The 24,045-nt window shown below is 40.2% G+C and overlaps 1 protein-coding gene across 11 annotated transcripts in view; it reads right to left on the bottom strand.

Annotated features, from left to right (window-relative positions):
• Positions 1 to 4,035: 4,035 nt before the first annotated feature.
• Positions 4,036 to 24,045, bottom strand: part of LOC149284650 (alpha-actinin-1-like) — a 36,135-nt gene continuing 16,125 nt past the window's right edge. Inside the window, exons 2-22 of one of the 11 annotated variants that reach the window (XM_089496381.1) lie at positions 22,422 to 22,536; positions 22,002 to 22,121; positions 21,220 to 21,306; positions 20,820 to 20,907; positions 20,605 to 20,683; positions 19,979 to 20,060; positions 19,079 to 19,164; positions 14,453 to 14,545; positions 13,533 to 13,763; positions 13,003 to 13,150; positions 12,204 to 12,354; positions 11,672 to 11,780; positions 10,757 to 10,897; positions 10,316 to 10,498; positions 9,965 to 10,099; positions 9,560 to 9,739; positions 8,933 to 9,079; positions 6,930 to 7,010; positions 6,434 to 6,499; positions 5,167 to 5,325; positions 4,036 to 4,194 (exon numbers count right to left, since the gene is read on the bottom strand). In XM_089496381.1, the coding sequence (XP_089352507.1) occupies positions 4,036 to 4,194; positions 5,167 to 5,325; positions 6,434 to 6,499; positions 6,930 to 7,010; positions 8,933 to 9,079; positions 9,560 to 9,739; positions 9,965 to 10,099; positions 10,316 to 10,498; positions 10,757 to 10,897; positions 11,672 to 11,780; positions 12,204 to 12,354; positions 13,003 to 13,150; positions 13,533 to 13,763; positions 14,453 to 14,545; positions 19,079 to 19,164; positions 19,979 to 20,060; positions 20,605 to 20,683; positions 20,820 to 20,907; positions 21,220 to 21,306; positions 22,002 to 22,121; positions 22,422 to 22,536 (2,640 nt within the window). Of the gene's footprint in view, positions 4,195 to 5,166; positions 5,326 to 6,433; positions 6,500 to 6,929; positions 7,011 to 8,932; positions 9,080 to 9,559; positions 9,740 to 9,964; positions 10,100 to 10,315; positions 10,499 to 10,756; positions 10,898 to 11,671; positions 11,781 to 12,203; positions 12,355 to 13,002; positions 13,151 to 13,532; positions 13,764 to 14,452; positions 14,546 to 16,789; positions 16,876 to 19,078; positions 19,165 to 19,978; positions 20,061 to 20,604; positions 20,684 to 20,819; positions 20,908 to 21,219; positions 21,307 to 22,001; positions 22,122 to 22,421; positions 22,537 to 24,045 lie in introns of all 11 variants that reach the window. The other 10 variants (XM_089496383.1, XM_089496384.1, XM_089496387.1 and 7 more) reach the window with 10 other exon arrangements.

Genomic DNA, 24,045 nt, shown 5'->3' with positions numbered 1-24,045 from the left:
CAGCGCGCACCGCGGCAGAGAGAGAGGCCTCGCGCTCCCACTGCAGGACCTCTTTAAGGTAAGTGAGCTTGAAAGGTGGGGGAGAGGGGTAGATAGTGAGAAGGGGGTAGATAGGGAGATAGGGGTAGATAGTGAGAGGAGGGTAGATTGTGAGAAGTGGGGGAGAGGGGTAGATAGTGAGAAGGTAAGGATGTGTGTTAGTGAATGACTGTAAAAGTGTTTGTGTGTATCATGTATAATTGATTTGTGGAAAGGCAAAGATGGCACAAGCAGAGTTTTTGAGCCTTGGGAACCAAGATGGCATAGGCCTGGCTGTTTGGGGACAATGTTGACTCATGCTGGGCTGTTTGGGGACAAAGATGGCACGTCCTATGTATGTGTAATTTGGGTGCTGGTCAGGTTCTATGTGGGCCGTGTGGAACGCCAGGGCTGGCTTTGGTGTGTACAACCTGTGGTCTGTGCCTGTAATTTAGGGTTTTTATCTATACCTTTAATGGCGAGTTTTTATGTGAATTCCAATCGATCTATACCTGCAAAGATGGGTTTATGTGTTATTCTGTTGATCTATACCTGCTATGCTATGTTTCCATACACTATTTATGTATACCTGCAAATACAGGGTTTTTATGTCTTATTCAGTTAATCAATACCTGCAGTGCTGTTTCCATGTGTTTATTTGATCTATACCTTCAGTGCTGAGTTTACATGTGATTTCCAGTTGATCTATACCTGCAGTGCTGGGTTTGTGTGTTATTCTGTTGATCTATACCTGCTATGCTGTGTTTCCATACATTATTTATGTATATCTGCAAATACAGGGTTTGTATGTCTTATTCAGTTGATCTATACCTGCAATGCTGGGTTTGTTTGTTATTCTTTTGACCTATACCTGCTATGCTATACATATACCTGCAAATACAGGGGTTTTATGTCTTATTCAGTTGATCAATACCTGCAGTGCTGTTTCCATGTGTTTATTTGATCTATACCTTCAGTGCTGAGTTTACATGTGATTTCCAGTTGATCTATACCTGCAATGCTGGGTTTGTGTGTTATTCTGCTCATCTATACCTGCTATGCTATGTTTCCATACATTCTTTATGTATACCTGCAAATACAGGGTTTGTATGTCTTATTCAGTTGATCAATACCTGCAATGCTGTTTCCATGTGTTTATTTGATCTATGCCCTCATTGCTGAGTTTACATGTGATTTCCAGTTGATCTATACATGCAATGCTGGGTTTGTGTGTTATTCTGTTGATCTATACCTGCTATGCTATGTTTCCATACAATATTTATGTATACCTGCAAATACAGAGTTTTATGTCGTATTCAGTTGATCTCCACCTGTAATGCTGGGTTTGTGTGTTCTGTTGATATATACCTGCAATGCTATGTTTCCATACATTATTATTGTATACCTGTAAATACAGAATTTGTATGTCTGATTCTGATTCAGTGTGGAGGATTTGGTGCAGGAAAAAGGGAGTGATTTCATGCTAGGTAGCGTGGAGCAGGGCCCAATTTTTTCAATATAAAATGAATTGTCAACATGGTCTATCATTAATATATATATATATATTGTCAGCAGGGTATCATATTAAAGAATGAAAAATAACTGCCAGTTCAGCTGATATTTTGAAATTATATTTCAATCACGGTCTTTACTTCAAAGAGATAAGTATATATTATGTAGTTAAAAATGCATGTCTAACGCATATATATATATATATATATATATATATATATATAAACCTGTTTGTGATCTCATGCACTTCATAGTGTGAAAAGCTAATAATATGTGGTCATCCTAGTATTAGCCCAAGAGAAAATGGAGTCTTTAGTTTAAGTTTTTTTATCAGGCCATAATAGAAAAAGATGTCACGTTAGATACATTTTCATGTGACAAAGAGACCAGTGACGTATTGTGGCCTAAGTCACTGCCAACCACCCCTGCAAGAACCAGGAGGTATATCGCTTCTTGTGTGATCAGGCTTCCCGGTGCTCGATGGGGCGTTTATAGACCAAACCATTTACACTATGGCGCCTATGCCGAGGTGGCTCAGCCTCCATGAAATGCTTTAAAAGGCATGGTACGCCTATAAGTGACGGACCGGCAGGATATGATGTCACGTCCTTGCGCTCTGCAGTGAAGACGGTGGTTGGGGTTGATGCCCTTGCTCAAGTCTAAGGCAATGCCCAACGTAAATATGCCTCTAGAAGAGACCTGTGAGAAAGCATATGCTTTCTGAGTTGGCCCCATAAAAGGTATCAACTCCAACCAAAGACTTGAACTACTGACAGATCCCGTCCTCATCACCAAAACTAGACCTTATGAATGATGAATAGGAACGCTCCTACCCACCATTATTCTGGTTTAATTATCCAGGATTGTTCCTGTGGTGATGGACTTTTCAGATTCTCTTTTTCTAAACATCCAAGTTGGTGGCTTGTTGAGCTCACGATCTACCATGCTACTTGGGGTATGTGGAGATTGACACCCAGTCTCACCAACATAGCCAGTCCAGACAGATGCAATATTATTTGGAATATGGCAACATTTCATTAATGTTAATTAAGAACATGTACTTCTCCTACATCTCTTGGGGTGGCCGACAGTTGGACCTGAAACCAAACCATCACAATTACTGTAAGTGGCCTCTTTTTACATGGGTGTACATTTTCTTAACCACTTTCTTAAATGTCAGCCTTCATGATGTTATCCATTTTTTTTTTTTTGGCACTACTTGGAGACTTAGTATTATTTTGCCAATACTCTCTGGAACTTTTACTGTTACTTAATTTGTTTTCTTAAGAAAGGAGTTTTACTTACTGAAGATGATGTCATAGTAGTAGGATAACCACGTCATCCATGTTTTCTAGATCATGTGTCATTTTCACATACATGTGTACCACCTTGCAGTGTTGGGGGTGTATAACTGAGCAGTTGGTTCCCTTCCATTAACCTCTTATTGACGCTTAAGACACTTTCCAGCCCTAATCATACATCGAGTTCCAGTAACCGGATGTGCCGGTGTGACATCACTGCATTCTTATGGGTCTTTGGCCAGAGTATCTAAAGCTATACATATTATATGTGCAAGGCATCTTTATGTACATTATATAATTCTGTGTGTGGATATACATATCGTTTTATAAAAAGAGTATCCTTATCTATTGATAAGCCAGTCTCAATAACCAATGACACGAATACTTAAAATTGAAACAGGAACTTATTTAATAAAGTTTGTGACAAGCAATATTGAGAACAAATGAAAGCATCACATCCAAACAAAATTTGGGCAACTTTAGGAGCGGGTGAAGGGTTTTTTTTTTTCATTTTAAATTAAATATTGTATAAAAAGGTTGGACTTAATTTTTAGAAAGATGGATTTAAAAAAAAAAAAAAAAAAAAATTTCCATCCTTAAACCTCTCAGAACCAAAGAAGGATTTCAGCTACTTACTAACTAAACATAATCCTACAAGAAACTTGTTATTTTGCCAGAAAAAAGAAAAACAGCTTTTTTAGATGGGAAGAAAATTGTGAGCGAAGGAATACATGCTAATCAGTTGTTGCTCTGATACATACGGTAACAAAAACGGGAGAGAAAGACATAGATGGAACATTGCACAATTCTTCTGACGCCCCACAAACCGAATATTTATTTATTTGGCAGAAAAATACATTCCATCAAATTTTCATTAATAATAAAATATGCATTCCTAAATGTCTTTTGTAAAAATGATTTTTTTTTTTATTATTATTATTTGTAAACAGTTGTTCTATAGGACAAACTTTGAACAGGCATTTACCCTACTAGTGCTAAAAAGAGAATGGTTTACCAGCACTAGAGAGACAAAAACAACCCCCCAAAAAAATTAAAAAAAAATGACCTGGTGAGCTAAGAAAGAAAGAGAAAAAAAAATAAAATAAAAAGACAGAAACACGTGAAAAAAAAGCCCAAACCATTTTGCATACAGGAAAAGGTGCACGATGAGCAGTGCAGTGACATCTAGACGCGCAAAGAAGGGTTAAAGGTCACTTTCTCCATATAGTGCTGTTGAGAAAGACATGTAGTCCAGCGCTCCTGGCACGGCATCGTGTCCAATGTACGGTGCCATCCTCGCAATGCAATATTCTGCCTGATCGGGAGGAAGCTCTCGACGCAGCTCATCCGCAGTGATGTAATTCTACAAAAAACACAAAAGTAATACGTATATAAAACACACGAATTATCAGCATTCCCGGGGAACTTCGAAGCTTAGCTACCTGGCGTCGCTCCATTTTTGGGTAGGTGGCTTCAGGTGGAGAAGAGCTAGAGGCAGACGGCCTTAAATGAGCTAGGAAGAGGAGGCGAGGTGGGCAGGGAGAGAGCGTAGGCTCCTCTACATAGAGAAAGAGGCAATCCGCACGAGAGACTCCGGATCAAACCATATTTTTTTTTCATTTAAGAAGGATATATCACAGTAATAACTTTATGATTTTTTGGGGGCTACCGACGTGCTACAACGCAGCTAAATTCTCATGATACCTAAATTTATTGATATACGGCGTTTGCCATAAAAAAAAAAAAATCTTTGAATAATAAAGAAAAAAGGGGTGCCTAGCGATATGCACATTTAAGTCTATAGGAAACAGCTTTATGTATTAAAATAAAAAAAGGTGATTCTTGTTGGAACGTGGCTTTTATTACACCTGAGGGTTCACGCCGACTCGATTATTCCATTAGTTGCTATGGCGATAAGAGCACTTATCAGATCCCTCAAGATTCTATTAAGCAGTCGCGCAGGCATCTCTCTCTTTCAAGATCCAGGGTGCATAACCCTTTAATAGGGTGTAAAATACCGGGAGAAACCACCTTAGCTTTCTGTTTCTTTTCTTGGGAACTCCACGATCATTCCCTTCATTATGTTACGTTTCACTAATTGATAGAGGACTGGTTTAAACAGACCTGCTATGGGTTGGGTGTGGAGGAGAGAGAGAGAGATCTTCAGCACAGAAAATTGATGAGATGCTGTTGGTTCTGCCATATGTAGACAGATCTCAACTGTCCACAAACTCAAAGTTTCCAAGTTATGAGAATTACCCGTTAAAAAATTTGAGGGGGGCTTTAACGCACATGATACGCAGGTACGTTAGCGAATAGATAGATCTGCACATACCTTATCTCCAGCAAGTATCTTGAAGGAAGCCATAACTTGGTCTGCGGTGTCCGTGTCCGCAGTCTCGCGGGACATGAAGTCGATGAAGGCTTGAAATGTTACTACGCCCAGTCGATTGGGGTCAACGATGCTCATTATACGAGCAAACTCTGCTTCACCCTGGAAACCAAACCAAAAAGAGTTAGCGTTTGTAGTCTACAAAATCAATTTAAAATTATTATTCGGATGACAAAATGTAGAAGAGCTCATAGCCGTTGAAATTATAAAGTAAAAAGCACATTGGTACACGGCTTGCATGGACTGCGGCCCACGTTACCGCATGTAAACCGAATGTGTTTGTTCGCTTTTTTTATTGGAGTTGGAATACGAGACTTCTGTTCCTTTAAGGCCACATTCCGCAGAAGGCCTGATGATACTAAAGCGTTAATGCAACTTTGACACTGTACAATGAATAGTAAAAGAAAAAGATCAATCTCCAGGAATATTTGGTTGGTTGTCATGGTGATTGCTGCCCCTTTCCAGCTTTCCTGCTTCACATTGATGCTTGTAATAACAGAACCCCTACAGTATGAGGTGTCCATGCTTCCATTACAATGGAAAAAACCAACTATATTATACCATATATAGCCAGCGGGTACACGAGCGTTATCTAGAATTGGTAGAGAACTGAGCTGGTGTGTATATATATATATATATATATAGTGAGTGATCACATATACCGAACATTATTGTAGTATTTAAATTTTAGTGCTTGACTAAAGAGTATTTCACGTCATTTCTTTTACCAGTTAAGGGCTGCAAAGGGGTGGTTTATAAACTTGCCCCTGGTGTAAAATAAATGTGCAAAAATGCAACTATTCCAATGTCCAAAAATATAAAAAGGGACTGAAAATATATTAAGAAATTAAAACAAACAAACAAAAAAAAAACGGTCCATGTAACGCATACATTTTTGTAAGGTTTTTGCACCCCCAAACAAAAATCCCAACAAAATGGACTGACACGTGCAAGGTGACTGTGCACCTATACATACACTTACCGTGACTTTAAAAATTGACCCTATGGGTCATTTGATATATTTATTACAACTTGTAACAGAAAGATAAATGGTTACTATCCCCCAATTTAGATCACTTAATTTTGGGCTGTATTTGAGCCCTATTTTTTTCTTAAATGTCCCCCTCTCCCGGTGCAAAGATTCATGCGTATTGGACTGCGGCCGCCACAATATCACACACACGATGATTTTTAGCGTGTTTTACATTACCATATTGTAACCCATGGAGATTAGACAGGCTCGGAAATCATCACTATCCATCATACCAGTCTTCTTCTGTTCAATGGTCGGGAAATGAAAGAAAACAATACAGAATAGCGCAAGGAAGAAAAAAAAAAAGAGGACAGGTCGAAAATAAAGAAGAAATTCAAGCAAATCCAATGGCAATTGAGATGAAGAAGCAGAATGTCAAATAGGGGAGAGTTAAAATTATATATGGCACCAATCAAGTGTATTAAGGAGTAAAGCATTAGGGCCATAATGTGAAGGATATAAAAGGTAATATGAGCCATTGGCGAGGAAAAGAGGAGAGGAAACGAAGAACGATAAAGACAAGAAATAGAAGGGAGAAAAAAAAATATTTTCTCTTAATGAAGGTATACCATGATTTATCTTTAGTACCTGGGGCAAAACACAAATCACTGTCCTGTACCTGGGGTTATACACACACACACACACACACACACACACACCAAGGTTTCAGTACCTGAGGATCGTTTCCAATATCGTAACCCAGGCTGATGAGGCAGGCTTTAAACTCTTCAGGGCCAAGTGTGCCGGAGTGCTCCTTGGTACAGCAAGTGATGTGTCCGGGACATGCCATGCCAAGGATGGGTGAAAAGGTGACAGCACAAACAAGTGGCACATTTGATTGTGAATGGTGGGTCATGCAGTGGAAGCAGCGGGGAAAATACATGCAGATAACGGAAGAAAAACAAGACACTGTTACAATTCATATAGTGGGCAGGATGCATTATACAGAAGTTTCTGGCACCATCATGACCCCATACCACCATACACAGTGAGAGTTCTCGGTGGGATCACTAAAAGGTGCTACTCGCAGCTCAGTATCCTGAAGCCTTCAAGCGTTTTATTCAGATTCTATATAATAATGGGTTTATTTATTAAGTCTCAAATAGTGGGGTTAGTTTCATATATATATATATATATATATATATATATATATATATATATGACCTATAAAGTCTTTAGAAACATGCAGATTTACATAAGAAGGCTGGGTGGCAGAAGGCTAAGCATTGCCCGGCTTGGCACTTACTACACCTTGACTCAAAGGCGACTGTGCTGGCTGCCATTCGAAACAACAGAACTAAATCTAAAAAGTAAACTTTCCGCCAACACTGCAAAGCATCAAAAGGAACAGGCGGTAATGCTACATGTGCAAAGGTACGGTCGGGTGTAAAAACAGCCGGAGCCAGGTGAAAGGGAAAATGCATATGGGGGGGGATTCTGCCGAATCCCCCCCTCATGCACACCACAAACATTTAACAGGACCACACAGCTATCATATGCATTAAAGTGCTTCTATTTACTTTTCAAAATCTAGCATATTTAAAGAAAGAGGAAAAAATTGACTAAACTTTTTTCCACTGTGTTATTAATATGTATATGTGCAAAACATACCTTACAGGTAGCCACGAGACAGAACAGCGCTACGTGTATTAGATGTGTGCAAACTTTTCCTATACTGAACACAAACATGCACCATTTTCAAGCACATGCACACCAAATACAGCAATCATCACACATGTTACATCTCATTGTGTGTCTAGACACACGCTACCATTCAAAAGTTTGGGGTCACTTGTGGTGGTGTTTGTTTACGGAAAACAAGGAAAATTCTCGCTGTAACGTAATTGCAAAAAGGTTTTCTAACAAACTAAGCCTTTTTACACTTAAATGTGGGTTAGGGAACACAACGGGCCATTGGAACACAGGAGTGATGGGAGTGATAAAAGGGCCATTGGAACACAGGAGTGATGGGAGTGATGAAGGGCCATTGGAACACCGGAGCGATGGGAGTGATAAAGGGCCATTGGAACACCGGAGTGATGGGAGTGATAAAGGGCCATTGGAACACCGGAGTGATAAATCTACAATAGTCATTTACAACATTAACAATGTCTGGATTTCCGATCCATTTATGGTATTTTAATGGACACATTTTGCTTTTCTTTCAAAAAACAAGGATATTTCTATGTGACCCCAAACATTTGAACAGTAGTGTATATGACACCAATGGCAGACAATTATATAACAGAGCTATTCAACGGGAAGCTCTACAGCTTAAGAAGAGCTCCCATGATTTGTAGCAAGTCTATGGCTATATAAAAATCACTGGTATTTTTCAGCAACTTAATATAGAACAAGTTGGCTACCATAGATATAACTAGTATTTAAATACTTGCCATTATGTCATGTAAACAACAGAAATTCCAGTTGAAATACTACTGAAACAAGGGATCTATTCACTAAACTGTACTCTTTCCCATCCTTAGTTATACTCCCATAGCGGCATTTGTTGAACCTTGGAGATATTTGGCATATGTGCAATCATTCAAAGTTTTGCCGTGTTTAGCGTATCTCCAAAAACAGCAAATATGTGATTCAGCCTCGATAAACTAGGGACTGTGCGTGGAAATGCAGACCACAAGTATGCATTTTGGGGTTTTTTGGAAACAGACTTACTCTGTCAAAATGATTGAAGGAATTCCTGAACTCATTCATCTGCTCCTGACTGATGCCTTTAGCGTCACGTGTGAGGATCTGATTCTCCACTTCATTTATGGTTCTGGCAATTGTGGTCAATAGCTGCTCCCAGCCCACGCGAATATGCTGAGAATAGAAGAAGAAAAGTACTTGTTGGTGGTTTTCATGGTAAACATTCAGGGACAGGCATTCTTTCCGTGTCATGTGGTCTAAAAATGTCAGTGGGGCCTTTGGGTGGGATGTGACTTTTCCAAGCATCCTATGCATACCCGGGAACATCCATGCTACCCGGAACCCTCCCGTTGGTGGTCCTGCCGACGTCAGCAGTCGGCCCCACTGAAGGCCGCAAGGCTGCTCCCTAGGACCCAGAGTTTCTCCCAGGTATGCTGCTATGGCACTGACATTTCTTGAGGACTAATGAGTCTGGCCTCGCTCTTGAGTAAGACATAATTCAAAAATCAACCAATGAATGGTGACTGACAGACTGAGGTGTACGAAAGGCCTCCATAAATACAGATTCCAGGTCCATTTCTCTCTCTCAAACGCCAAAGACAGAAGAGTCTTTTTTTCACGGGCCGATTAGCAGAGAATCCCCAGCAGACTTACCTCCATGGTATAATTGGTGTGCTTGTTGTCAAAGATAAGTGCTTCCTGTATTTGTTGGTGATCGCTCTCCAACTGATCGATTTTCGGTTTGTAGTTGACGATGCTTTTCTCGTACTGCCGCAAATGATTAAGCTGGTCTTCGAGGGTGCCGTGCATTTCTATCGCGATGCGGCCGATCTCCTGCAAGGCGGAATGAGAACGTGTATGTGGTAATAACACAAGAGGGTGCAAAGTAACAGCACTGTGTTCCCCGTAGACTTTACCTCTTTGTTTACCAAGAAGTAAAAGAGTTTTCCGCCCTCTAACTTTAAATCAACGCCTCGGATTCTGGCGCTTCCCTTTACATTAAAAATACCTCCCTCTTCTGTCACGATTAAGATTAGGAACAGTATCTGCGGTCTTTACCTGCATCTTTGTTTGAATCCATGGACCAATGACATTGGCTTGCGCTGCAAACTGTTTACGCAGGCGTTCGTTCTGCTGCTGACGCGCGTGTTCCTCCATCAGGGCATGGTCCCTGCGGGGCACCAGCTGCCTCACCTGTGCACAACAAAGGGTTATTTTTCTATAATCGGGCCCCCACTGGCCATCTGGCACGCAAACGTCCAACAGCGCACCATACTCATTCAATCAGCCGCGCCATCTTGTCCAACTTTAAGTATACGATTAAGTTCTCTACCATCACCAGCATTCCCCCGGTTATAACCACTACCCCACTCACAGTGTGCTATACCATAATAACTATAAAAGCCTTACATGATCCCACTTGCTGTTGATTTCTTGGGGGGAGATTGTGGTGTAGGGGTTGGTTCCAGACATGTTCACATGATAAGTCTGTGCGATCTTGGAAACCTCATTATGGATGCCCAGAATAGCTTGTCTCTCTTTGTCTGCTTCTGGTAACGTTGCTTTGAACTGTTCATGCGCCGATGTCAATCCCTGCGTACAGAGGACTACATTTAATTCCTACTACAGCTATTTATCAATCTTTAATATCTTAAATAGAAATTAATTAAAGCTGTAATTAAATTGTCGAAAACTATCTATCATGCATATGGCAGAACCGAAAAATAAGAAGTAAAAAGACAAAGCAAATGATCAATATATTGTACATCATACATCGTATCTATGTAACGACGACCAAAAAGGAGTTTGCTGTATTGGAAAGATAACCAAAACAGGAATTGTCTACAGTACCTGAATCTCTTCGATAGTGTGAACTATGAATGTGTCCTGCAGGTCCTCCATGGCTCCTTCCATCCAGTTGTTGAAGGGCGCTGCTCTTTTGGCATATTCTAGGTAGAGCTGGTCAATGGTTTCCAACAACTTCTCTGTTCTCTGTGGGGGGGAAAAGAGACATTGTAAGGAGAGAGTTAGAACTTTGAAGGGGTAACTTAAATGAAGTTCCTGTGGCATAAGAACAAATGTCATATGAGGAATTATTTTATCAGGCTTAGATCCTTTAGAAATACACTTTAACTTCCCACTTCCAACAAAAAGCATCACACTATGTAAGACCATTATGTTTAAATGAATGGAACGTAAACAATATTATTTTCATCCTTGTTCTAACAAAGAAGCCTTCACCGCTTTAAGCATGCCGTGTGAGCCAGCTGATGGGTCACTTGACACACCAGGCGCACGGAGATACGTTTTGTGAAGACGGGAGCACGGATGGGAGTGCCTTGGATTGGCAGACGTGCCGATTTAAGTGATCTTAAAACATTTTTCTCTAAAGGACAATTTATATAAATAATCTTGCAAGAAGGGCTGACCTTGCATAATGCGTAGTTATATCAGTAATTTTTAAGAACAGGCTGTACATTACATAGTATATATAGTATAAAAAACAACCACTAGAGGAAGAAAGACACTTATGGCTTAAACAAAAAAGGCATTGGAGTGTGAAGCGGACAAACACAGATTTCAAATTGTTTAGGTAAGGTTTCAAGAGCAAGGACCACTCTACTCAGAGATGAAATTAGAAACGTTATGTACGACGGAGCACTTCTACAGCAAGGCTCCATGAAGATGGACAATCCTCATGATGGAATGGGAACCCCACAGCTAGTATTCTGTCCAAATATCGTTTACTGTATATCCCCCAATTACCTCGAGAGCTTCTCTGCGCTTCTGGGTGAGAGCGCCAAGGTTATCCCACTGATCGCAGATTCTTTGGCACCTGGCATTCACACTCGGGGAGTCATAGTAATTCAACTCACTGCATGAAGACAACCAGAGGTCAGCATAAACATTCATTCACATCATCATTAATACTCTTCGCACTGGTCAAGTGCCCATCCCACTACAAGCAAGCGTTATCATCTATTGACATTTCCTCTCATCCGGATCTCATCCAGCATAACAAGCCTGGAATTGCCTTAGGCGAAGAACACGCTGTACCAGTGTATTCCCATCAAAGGGACAGCGCGGCTTCATGCAAATATACTAAAACAATCGAGCATATGTGTATTCACAACTTCAAAACGAAGCCACAGAGCTCACATTTCTAACGGATCGATGAACCGAGAGGTTGAAACTTAAAGGAGTAGAGAACAAGCCATCATTTTTTTTTTCAGGGATCAATGCAGCAAACTGATCCCCGAAACAGCTGCCTCCTGGCATCTGAATAGAGCGCACGTACTTCAGCTCCTGGGCTATGGCCGCAATCTGCTCCACTCGGTCTTGATGGGCGGCCAGGTCGCTTTCAAAAGCTTCGTGTTTCCTGAGCAGGGCTTTGATTTCAGACAGGCTGGCCGTCTCGTAATCCTTCTTCTGCAGCATGCTTTCTTTCCCTGCACACAGGAGGCCAGAGAATAGTAGGATAACGTTGGGGATACCCATCTGATCCCAGCAAAGGGTATCGCCGGAGACAAAAAGTAGCTTAGTACTGCGGATTTACACATTATATATTGCACTCGAAACTTAATACACTATTCAGAACCATCAGTTCCACCGAATACCCAATATATAATTTCCAGAGGTGTCATTGGGGTGATTTATCAAGGTACCACAACGGCATGATAGATGCAATGCCTAAAAGCATGACTGTGGCACAATGACGTGTAGAGATTGTATATACCTGTGTTGCCAACACGCTGACTACTTTGGCACAAAAACCCTGACAAATATTTATACACGAGATGCCCCATTAAATGTGTGACTGTTACGGCCGTGTATTGTTTTTGTGCGGACTGAGAGGACATTTGATCTGAAACTTTTTTATTTCCTATTTATTGCAAGCTCAGACATGTTGGTCTACAATGCATCCAACATGCTCCACGGTGAGCTTGGCAGGGATATGGAAAAACAAAAAAAAAAAAGAGAAAAATGTGATATTTTATCTTCTACCAAAAATCTGAATATGGTGCACTTTTTATTTTCTCTGTTACGTCCGTTATTAATGTACTAATACAGTTCTGCAAATAATTTAATGAGATTACCATCTGTCCAAGCCTCATGAATAGAAGCCTTTTGACGGAACTTCTCTGCCAGGTGGTCCAGCCTCTCCAACCTCCGGATTTCATTCAACAGCCACTCTTCATAGCCCTTCTCAGCCTGCTCCAAACCACCCCACGCGTTATTTATGTCCTAGGTACAACAAACAAAAGGGATACAAAATGATAACGCACTTGGGAACTTACCAAACAAGATGGCGCACGTTCCATTAAACGTCCCATGACGAAAAGTGTCAGTATGGGTACCATTCAGTTTGTCGAATAAGGTCAGTCCTTATGAAAACCATCGATGTTCAAACAAGGTTTTCAAATGTGCGTCCAACACGTAGAAATTAGGCGGCTTTGGTAGAACGACATCTTAGATCATCACCATGACAAGAGTTTTATGATATCCACAATTTAAAACAATTAGTGTAATCTTGGTCCCTTCTTAACTGGTTTACATGAACACGTCACGTCATACTTCATCAGGAAACGAACGTTTAAAAGCCATAACACTGTTATGCGATGCTCACCGACACCATCTTTCCCTCTGAAGGCATGAAAGCTGGTCGATTGCTGAGCCGTAGCTTGGTTTGGAGAGTGTTGAAGTTGATTTCTAGTTGACACTTCTCTTGAACCTTGGGGGGTTTGTGTAGGCGCCTATAGTCTCGGAAATCCTCCAGCTTTTGCTGCATGGCTTGCATAGTGTTCTCCGGAGCTCGGTTCTCCAGCCACGGGATGGTGCGGCGAATCCATTCAAGCAGCTGCCAGGATTAAAAAAATAAATATATATATATATATATATATAAAATCATTTATCTGGATTTTCAATACAATCGCATTCATTCAGGCATCATATAACCAACAGGGTCCCTGAAAGAGACACGGCCTCTACCCTATTTGCACTAAACTAGCAAAATAACTTTCTCCTCCTTTTATTATTATTTATTGTTTTATATCATATTCCACAGCGTTGTACAAAGAATATAAAATCGGCAGACAGTTTTGTGTGTGCGGCGGGATTGGTATTCAATTTCAGTTTTTGGCATAAGGTATTATTTGCTATATAGATATATATATATATTACAATATTTGCCAGTTTGGGATATTAAAACATGAACTAACTTTGTTTTGCTTTGGTTTTTATATACAGTTTTAATATGGTGTTGATAGTATGATCAGAATATATCAAACTGGTGCAATATAATTAAATTTACCAACCACTGACACATGTAAAAATAAAACTATATTTGTGAACACAAACCTATACAAAGAAATCCCCCCTATAACATACGATAGATAATGACTCTACAGCATGTAGCTCCTTGGGGTTCAATCATCTAAATAGCTTGAATGGATGGAGTTACCCACCCCTGCTAGGGGGTTATCCACTCGCCTCCTTTTGCCATTACAAGTGAACCTCTTATTACTTTTCATTCTTTAAAATACGTACATCGCTAGCCAGTTTCTCATAATCTTCCATGAGCTGCTCATTCTCCTGGTTTACCGCCAGCACTTTGCAGATCCGATTAGCCGCTGTTTCCGCCTATAGGAGAAAAAAAAAATAAAAAAAAATCATACAACGTTACCTTTTCTTACATGTTTACAAAAGCAAGCAGGAAAAATACAAGAGAAAGCATGTGAAGAAACTACCAGACATATTACACTTTTTGGCAAAGGCTAAAAATATTGATTATAAGCTAGAAGGTCTTAACGCTTCCTACTAATCTGCCAACACGTCCCAGCGGTAAATAACGCGGATTTCGGTACCGCATGCTTTTTCTATGCAATTCAATAGCATTTGCATTATTCTCCTCAACGTACACATGGGATTCCTATAGACTGGAGCTGTCCTTCAACCAAGACCTGATATTTCGCCAAAGATGTTTTCCTTGTCATTGCTTAAAATTCCTGGTTTTCCATCACAAACCAGCCATGAGAACAATAGCATTGGGCCCTGGGGTTTTTTTGTTGAAGAACGGCCAAGCCAAAGCCCAACATCCCAGCTACTACTCAAGTGTATCTCCCATCATCTATTACTCGAGGCTCAACAAAAAATTCTGAAATGGTCATTTAAAAGTTAAATTAAGTCATTCAAAGTTGTCCAATAAACCATTGAGGGGTTGAAAGAGCTCTTCAAACAACATTTAAAAAAGTAACAAACCATATATAGCAAAATTATACAAACCGTTAAGAAAGATTATTAAACTCAACATTTGGAGGGACCTGGTGAAAATATTCCTATAAAATGTGCCGCTTGGTTAATGGGAGCAACGATATTTGCTTTAAAGGCAGACTACCTCTAGGATATTGTGAAAGCAATAATCACAAAAGCATTGTATATGTTCTAAAATATCTTTAAAATGTAATATATACGAAGACGTGAATTGTATACGTGTAATGGATCACGATTACAAAACGTACGGATACACTAGGTCTGCCTGGAAAGGGTTTTTGGTCTCTCGCCACAATGTGCACATCAGAAGAAGCCACGGAGGACGGGGGAGACTTAAAAGTTTATGTGTTAGGGTTTGTAACGCACCCTTTAGATAAATTGCTGCTGAACAGAGGTGGTTAATAGATGTGATGGACACGTGGCTAGTGGTAGCCAAACTTTACTTTATAGAAGGTCTCCTTATCTGGATCCTGGAGCCCTCCACAGAATAGTGGACATCGTTGTCCTAGACCTCTGTCAAAAGATCCCTTAGCGTTCATATTAGAATTAATAAGGGGTTCTGTTTCTCGGAGCAGGCTCTGAACCGCGGGGACACCAGTCTTCTATTAGTCCAGTTGCCACAACGGAATTAAATTATTATTATTAATAATTAGAGGTCTAATTCAAAGGAAACTGAAGAAAGTAGGTGAAACCAAACACATGTCTGCCCAACCCTATATGCGATACACATATATCGTAGCCTAGGTTAATTTTATAACAGAAATTCGTTAGATTAGTATTCCATCACAAAAGGTTACTCGGAGTCATTATGTTAGAATGTTCAGAGAAAACAGTCAAACCCATGCAGGTTTAATTAGAATTAAAAGCACACGGTTGCGGACCTATACCTTTAGAACTCAGTACAACTATCCAGATGGATAGCCAGATCCTTAGCCTGAAATCAGCATCAAAGAACATGTATTTAGATAAGAAAGCATTTTTAGATCTAAAAGAGCATATCACTATATTTCAACTATATTTGGCTTACTGTGCGCTGGACAGCTGAGGGCTTTTGACACTTTTGTCCCACCATATGCTCACAGAATCATTATTTATTCACAAAAACCTGTATATTTCTAAAAAGGCATTTATAAGAGGAATCGGTGTTGAAAAGAAAACTATGAGACTTATTGCTTATAATATAGCATGACTATATATATATATATATATATATATATATATATATATATATATATATAGTTTTCAGGAGACACAGAGCTACTGGTTCTTCATGGTCCTCACTTTGGTTTTTATTGGGTTTGGGCATAAATGGTGTAGACTGTAGAGCCAAGCAATAGGAAACCAGGGCTATCCTTCACCAAAAATGAGAGCAATCAAAAAAATCTAAGTTACAAAAAAAAAGAAAGTTGCTTAACGAAAAGAGAAAGTAGCTCCTACAAGTGGCAAAAAAATGTGACACTCCAGTGAAAAGTGAATGATGGGGTATAAGCGAATGCACCAATTACATGGAGATGTGCAATGCACCTCTGCGTTCTCCCAACGACACAAGACTTAGGGTCTTGATTGAAGGTGCTTTCCAGCGCGTTGGTGTGCCCGTTACAAGTAAAATCTCACCTTCTGCGCACCCGAGAAGGCGTGGTAATAACATGACACATAGGTCATAATAGCCTTCTTATCCGGCTTTAGCGTCCCTATAATATCTGTACAGAGAAGGAAAAGAAGAGGTTGAAAGGGTACAGCGAGAAGAAGCAGAGGGCACAGAATCAGAACAGCCACATGGAATAAGGAGGAAAAAGGGCAGGAAGAAGCAGGATCTCCCAGCATGCATTGCAAGACCGACCAAACAAATTCTATGCAACACTTTTGCCATTAAAGTAATAAAGGCATGGGCAGGGTTGGCGTAGCATTCAAAATGGTATCCACCTCCAATTCGCCCTCACCCGTCAGATCGCGTTTAGCGTACGCACACCAGATTGGTTTTCCACATTAATAACTTAAATATGTAATTTTTCCAACTTTACCTTTATGATTAACAGAGGACACTCGTCGCCCTCAGTGTCCATCACTATAGGACAGCAAGACATATGAAAAGGATATGGTTTATACACAGAATGGTAGAAAATACACACATGATTTGAATGCCAGATTGACATTCTTCTTTCTTTTAATGGGAACGGTTAACGTATCCACCAGTATCAAAATAAACATGACAGAGACATCTCAAGGACATACCAACACTATAACAATCCATTGGACCATACAGCATGACCACCAAGACGATGCGTCAATGTTTAAGTGATATGGAAGAAGGTATGAATGACCAACTCTAACCAAGATGTCTTACGCGGGGTTAGAGGTCCCTACGTACGACTTCCTTACAACAGATCATTTTTTTAAAGTATATCGTCATAAACATTTACTAAAAAGAAGTTACAAACATGTTTCATGCAGCCACAATGAAATCTGCGAACCACGGTATGGGTCAAAAGGCTTTGAGATCAATAAGTTGCTAAAAATCAGAAAGTAATGTTATTCGATAGGCCACAAAAGGAACGGTTTAATATGATTGCACTTAATTCCCTTTACTATGGAATTAATGATTAAGTACATAAGCCTTTCCACAGAAAAATAGTCTATTATAAATTGCTTTATACAGTAACCAAGGAACATGCACGTTTGTTTCACTTGCCTCCGTGTATGACAGAAATGGCAGCAGGCCCACAGTCAGAAGAAGAGAGAAGTGGAGCGTGTTTGTTACACTATGGTGTCAGGATACCTCCCAAGTGTCCCTTTATTTGCATGACAATGTGATTTTCAGGGAATGTCCTAAGTGGCCTCTCTGTCCTACATCTGCTGGCAGTGAGGACTACGGACAGAACGTGGGATCCTTTAATCCTCACCGACCATCCCACCAAGCTGCGATACCGACGGAAACCTGTGCTCTTGCAGCACAAACATCTATCACATCTTGCTCGTTGCCACCTTGCAACACGTTGAAGCTGTGCTCTGTTAGTTGGTGAGACAGGTAAGGTCGGAGGGTGCCATATTTGACCACAGAAGATTGTCAAAAGACGTTTGTGATACCCTCAAGTTGACCAAATAAGATTTGGAGTCTTTAAAATATGTGGCTCGGTACCTTACTCTATGAATGCTGGTGCATTAAATGGAATCATACATTTATGATTTACTCGTCTATGGACTGCTTTAGTGAATAAACCCCACTGTTCCAAAGACGTACATCTATCACAGATGTTCCGGAGCTCATCTAAAGAAACCTGCACATAAAAAGATTCTATACAATCCACCCTTGACAATACTCCTTAAGGGAGCTCAAGGACCTTTAAAGCTATATATCATGTTAGCCAAACTCGGCTATCAAAAATGACATGCCAACCAATACTTTTTTTTGTCTCTTGTCATTTCCCCACGATATCACAGACACGAAGAAGACCCTTTATGGTCACAGCAAACCACCACACATGGGAGAGACCAGCATATATGTGGTGTGGTCAGTGGCTCTTAACTGGAACAAGTAGGACATGGATCAATCATAATGTACCAAGTTGACTATAACTGGCCCTTAGCATAAATCCACCAATTTGTCTGGAACCTGGAAACAAAAATTACTATTTCTTCACCATTGCAAATATATAAAGGAATGAGAGAAAGGAGTGTTGCATTTCAAGAACATTACATAGACCTGGAATGTCCAATACTATCCCAGCAGATAAAGGTCTTTTAATATAAACACACATAAAACATGCCTTTGGCTACCACTTTGAAAAACTGCCAACCCTATGAAATAAAAGGAAAAATATCCAGGAGCTAAAACTGAGAAAGGGAGAAGAAGATTTGCACATTAGAGACAGGACGAATGTGCTGGTGGGAGAGATCCTGGGATACCTTCTGGGCTCCTGAAAAGGCGTGGTAGAAGCTAGAAACATAGGTCATGATGGCCTTCTCGTCAGGGCGAGCAGTTCCAACAATGTCTGTCAAGAGAAGGTTTAAAGCATGTTGGTTTACAGGATGAGATGGATACACAACTGTGATAAACGAGGAATGCAAAACAATGCGAGGCTAATGAGGTTTTATCAACATGAATGACAAAGTATATGGATCTCACAGAAATAGGCTTCCCATTTCGTAAATTTTTGTTGCCACCCTGCTTGTTCATATGAGTAGAGGGACAACCTGGTCCTCACCAATACTCCATCAATCAGCGCGTGGCCTTCTGTAAATTCCTAGCGCCACAGATAAGACTATACCGTGCCACTATTTCTTAAAACTATCAATTCAGTTTGGGAGAGACTATAGGGTAATTCAGAGTTTAGACGATTTCTATTGTGGATTCCCGTTCACTATTGTATGTCAATAATCATACTAGGAAATGTTGAGGGTTGGATCTTGACGCAAAGGAATTTTACAGAAATCAGAGTAAATTTACACAGTCTGTAGCTGGCTTCTGAAAGAGATTGTGCAGTAGCCATTTTTTTTTCATTCATATTGGAGTCTGTTTTTTTTTTGTAGTTTACTCAGAAAGCTCCCAGTAATGGTAATACACAGTATCTTAATGTAAAAAATACTATATAAACCTGCTTCTGAAAATAAAAATCAACAATTTTTTTACCAAAATAAAAGACGTGTGGGGTGGACACATGCAAACAAACTCATGCATAATGTCGTTAAGCTTAGTTTCGATCCAGCTGAACCAGTGATCGACATGCCCCCAGCATAGCACGCTTTTTACATACGTAAAGTTCCTCCATCCCACAAAATGAAAGCTACTTCAAGCATCTGAATTACCTTCAGCGTCCAACATCTTGGGAATGTCCAGGAATCTTTCTGCCACATCAAAAGCGGTGTTTAGATTCGTCAGGGGATCATCCTAAAAAACAAGAAAAAATAAATAAATATATATTTGGTCAGTATCTAATGATTTAGTGGTATCATCTCATGGCAGATACAGTTAACTAAAATATCTGCTAAAATTAAACTAGCGCAGGGACATGCAAAGGAGATCCCTGGCATTAACACCTTAAACATACAAAACCACTTATTCAATAATAATCGGGTCGTGGGCAATAAACAGAGTGGGTACTCCAAGTAGCTGCTCTCTTGGGCAATCAGGCCCTTCTGCACTTCTCAATGGGCCTGTTAAAATGAAGACTGCGGATCTGTGCAGTGTCACCATAGCCTCCCTAGTCAATTTCCACCCGGTGCCACCCATCTTTAAAAAGCTGATGATGTATCCCGGCTCTCAGCGGTAACGATGGCGCCACAGAGAGGACGGCAGAAGATAGATACATTGTTGTCTGGGTCAGATTCCCCTTTTGCCCTTGTTAAGGATGGCCTTGGGGGTCGGTCAGAAATGACAAATATGTTATATTCTGCATTGCTTTACCAAATAATAATAGATTATCAGAAAATACCTTTCGTAGCTTGCCATAGTCTATGAGTTCTGGACGATGCCTATGAATGAGAGCGCAGAATCCAAGACCATCTTTCCAACTGTGAAGAAAGTATAATAATAAGCAAAATAAAACTACAGATTTTGCACTCGGTATTTTTTTTTAGAGTATCCGTGGGCTTTGATTCCCCCCCCTAAGCATCCACAGTTCTTCTGGCCAGCACCCACTCCACGGACCTGATGTGGAAGTTCTGGATATTCACATTCTTGTATGGGGCGGTCTTTCTTTGACACCATAACAGCAATCCTTCTTTGGCAGATGTCTCTGTGGAAACAGGGATGAATATTACATTCTGAGAACGAATACGTTGTGTTAAACACAACACACAAAAAGCCACACTTTTTTTGTTTTAAACATACTGAAGCCTCCCATTCTTTGTGTGGTATGGTATACAGCTACGGTAAGATAACCAGCAAAAGATCTTCTATAGGAGATCCAAAAAGTGGTCTTTATATTTTTTTTTTTAGAATTGCGAGGTCTGACAGTGAGAACTCTACAGCACCGGCTGGTACAGAACACTAAAGGAAGCATTAGGTAGTGTTTTGGCTTCATTGTCATGCAAGCTCCATAACTTACCTTCAACAGAAATGTCTTGGATAGCAAAACGGAGGATAATAGTCCAAATCATTCCTAGAGTCATCTTGGCATTGCCATCCACAATTTCTGAAAAATACGTTAAAATATGTCGTTATCTCTTCCCATCAGACTTTTTTTTGCCTATTCAAGTAAAATATCAGCCTTACCAACCACAGCTCTGATATTTGTTTCTTTAGGATTCATAATGCTATACCTATTAGCAGCGGTCCAAATGGACCAGCCTAAAAACTCAAGACGCTATGGGGAGTGGGGTGCAAACCACACAGGTTTTTTAAGATATATCACAGTTTTTGTGTTGCGTGAATCCATTATCTTTTGAGAAACCCTACATAACACAACGCATGAAAACAATCTACTACTATGAACTGTAATGCAACACATGGTTAGTTACGGCAAACCGAACAAGGAAACACCTGTTTCTTAAGAGAAAATACTGCATATAACGATTAAATCCTCCAAAAGGCGCTGAGTCTTCGGAGGTTAACCATATGGTCAGGAAGCTATTTGACCACGATGCATGATTTCGACAATTGATCTTATCATAAATGTAAGCAATGGAATAGTCGAATCAGCAACATTGTGTCGTTGGCTGCTAGAGTGACAGGAACCAATTTTTTAAATGTAACTACTATATCCCCATAGAGGTGTGTCAAGACCAGGACCTCCTTGTTCACTAAGCCTTGAAGGATACCAACAATGCCCCACTGGCGAGGGCCAAAGGAAATGTAAAAAAAAAAAAAAAAACCACATCCAGTTCTCACCTTCTGCTCCTATGGATACAAGTTTCACTCCTTTACTGGCGATAAAATCCAGGGCTTTGTTCACATTGGAGATTTTATGCACACGCATTTTGCCTCGCTCTGGTTTTGGCAAACGCTCACCTAGTCAACATTCAAGATAATAAAGTGACAATTTAGAAGACTCTTATAATAGGGACACCAGCATTCCCAGTAGCTGACACACAAATAACTGTACGATCAAGAAAAAACATTAAAACAATGGCTGCTTAAGATGCACACCACCAGCATGTTATAAGCCAGGAACCAGCATTAGAAAATGCTATTTGTGTCACAATCAATTCAGGTTCCTTGAGGAATTTGTCTGCTAAACTAACATCAAGTTTAGCATCAAGAACTAATCACAAAAATTAAATTAATTATATTCACATCATTAATGCTCACCTGAAATGACTTCGAGAAGTAACATTAGTTTAAGGCCATCTCTGAAGTCCTCATCTATGTTCTCAATCTGTGTTCCAGCTTTACGGAGATGGGAGTTGCACCATGCTGTGAAGGTCTGCAAGAAGATTACATTAATTGGTCAAAATAAACAAACAACAACAACAAAAAAAACATCATGGAAATCATAATCCTCCACAGCCAGAGTGCCAAAGATGGACAGCCCTTGGAAAGATCTTGTGGAACATAATACAATGTAATCTAAGAGAATGGGAACATATCTACTCAAGAGCGTGTCATGCTATAAACATTCTTAGACTCGGACCTAATCTGTGTACCCCATTCCAAACATCGATATAAACTACCGTTTGAACTTTTTGTACTTCCGTTTTATTGTACGGTCAGGTGCCAAGTACATCTGTTGGCACAAAATAAAGAATAAACACACAACTAAAAACACCTCCTTCCTACTAGAATAAATATGGAAATGCAGTCTGTCTGCATTCCTGTGGACAATGTTACCCCAATGGGTGCTACTTTAAGATTCTAAAGCCCCTCTCAAAACAAATGCATTCAGGTAAAAAGTTATCAGGGGCCCTAAGGCATCCATGCACAGTACCGCCACGGACTTCCGGCACTCTAGGTCAGCTAGGTCTTTGGTGCCTCATTCGGAATGCATTTAGTTACTGTAAAAATGAAAAAACTTGCAGTATCGTGCGATGTTACGTTGAGCTTCCCAGGACCATGTATGCTTTCCATCAAACATAGCGACATAAACATCTATCTGGCTTTATTTATGTAAAACACACGAATATAATGGCTCCTAACCCATGGGCTTTAGGACTGACCAGTAATCATCATCATCCAACGTCATCAATAATCCTTAGCATTCCTGAGGAAGTCTTTGAACCATAGACTTCTTGCATCTTATATTCCGTCCACCATCAGGATTCTATACGTCAACGAGACCATTGTTTCATTCATTTCATTCAAACGCACATTTGGCCTCCATCCATCTATTTTACCGTAGACTAAAATCGGTACATTCAAATGAACGGCCATCGCAAGCAGGACAGTATAGTCAAGTATCATTTAGAGGGCCGCAGGTTAGTAAGCCATGAATAAAATTATATGTAACTTTGTTGCTTTGTAGACGGGGTTTCATATGGTTAGCGTCAAGCCGTACATTCGATTCCAGCGATTAAAGGCTTTGCATGGTGTTTTTTCTTCTATTATACATGTTACATTGTTACTACACATATGTTCTTCCATCTGTAAACTATTAAAGTAACCAAATTACGGGAAGTATGCTAACTGCTCTTCTATTTACTCGGATTTAGAGGTCATTTTTGTTTAGACGCCTGGACTGACAATCCTTCATAAGACACACGTCTGCCATCTGCATTTTTTGAAGGTATAAATAGTCCTTTTGTGTAATATAATCACAATAAAGGAGGCAATCAGTTTAAATCAGGGCTCAACAAATCCTGGGCGCCAGGTCACCATGGCGACTAGAAAACTTCTGGGAGGCATGCCGGGTAGTTCAGGCCCAGCCGAGCCCCCCTGCTTGGGTATAGGGGGATGCTGAGGCACCTGCATTATGCCACCCGAGAGGCCGCCGTTGGAC

This window comes from Sceloporus occidentalis, unplaced genomic scaffold, assembly GCF_023333645.1.
Source record: "Sceloporus occidentalis isolate IW3139 unplaced genomic scaffold, rSceOcc1.0.p SCAF_89, whole genome shotgun sequence".
Lineage (NCBI taxonomy): Eukaryota > Metazoa > Chordata > Lepidosauria > Squamata > Phrynosomatidae > Sceloporus > Sceloporus occidentalis.
This window is presented reverse-complemented; position numbering and strand designations above follow the sequence as displayed.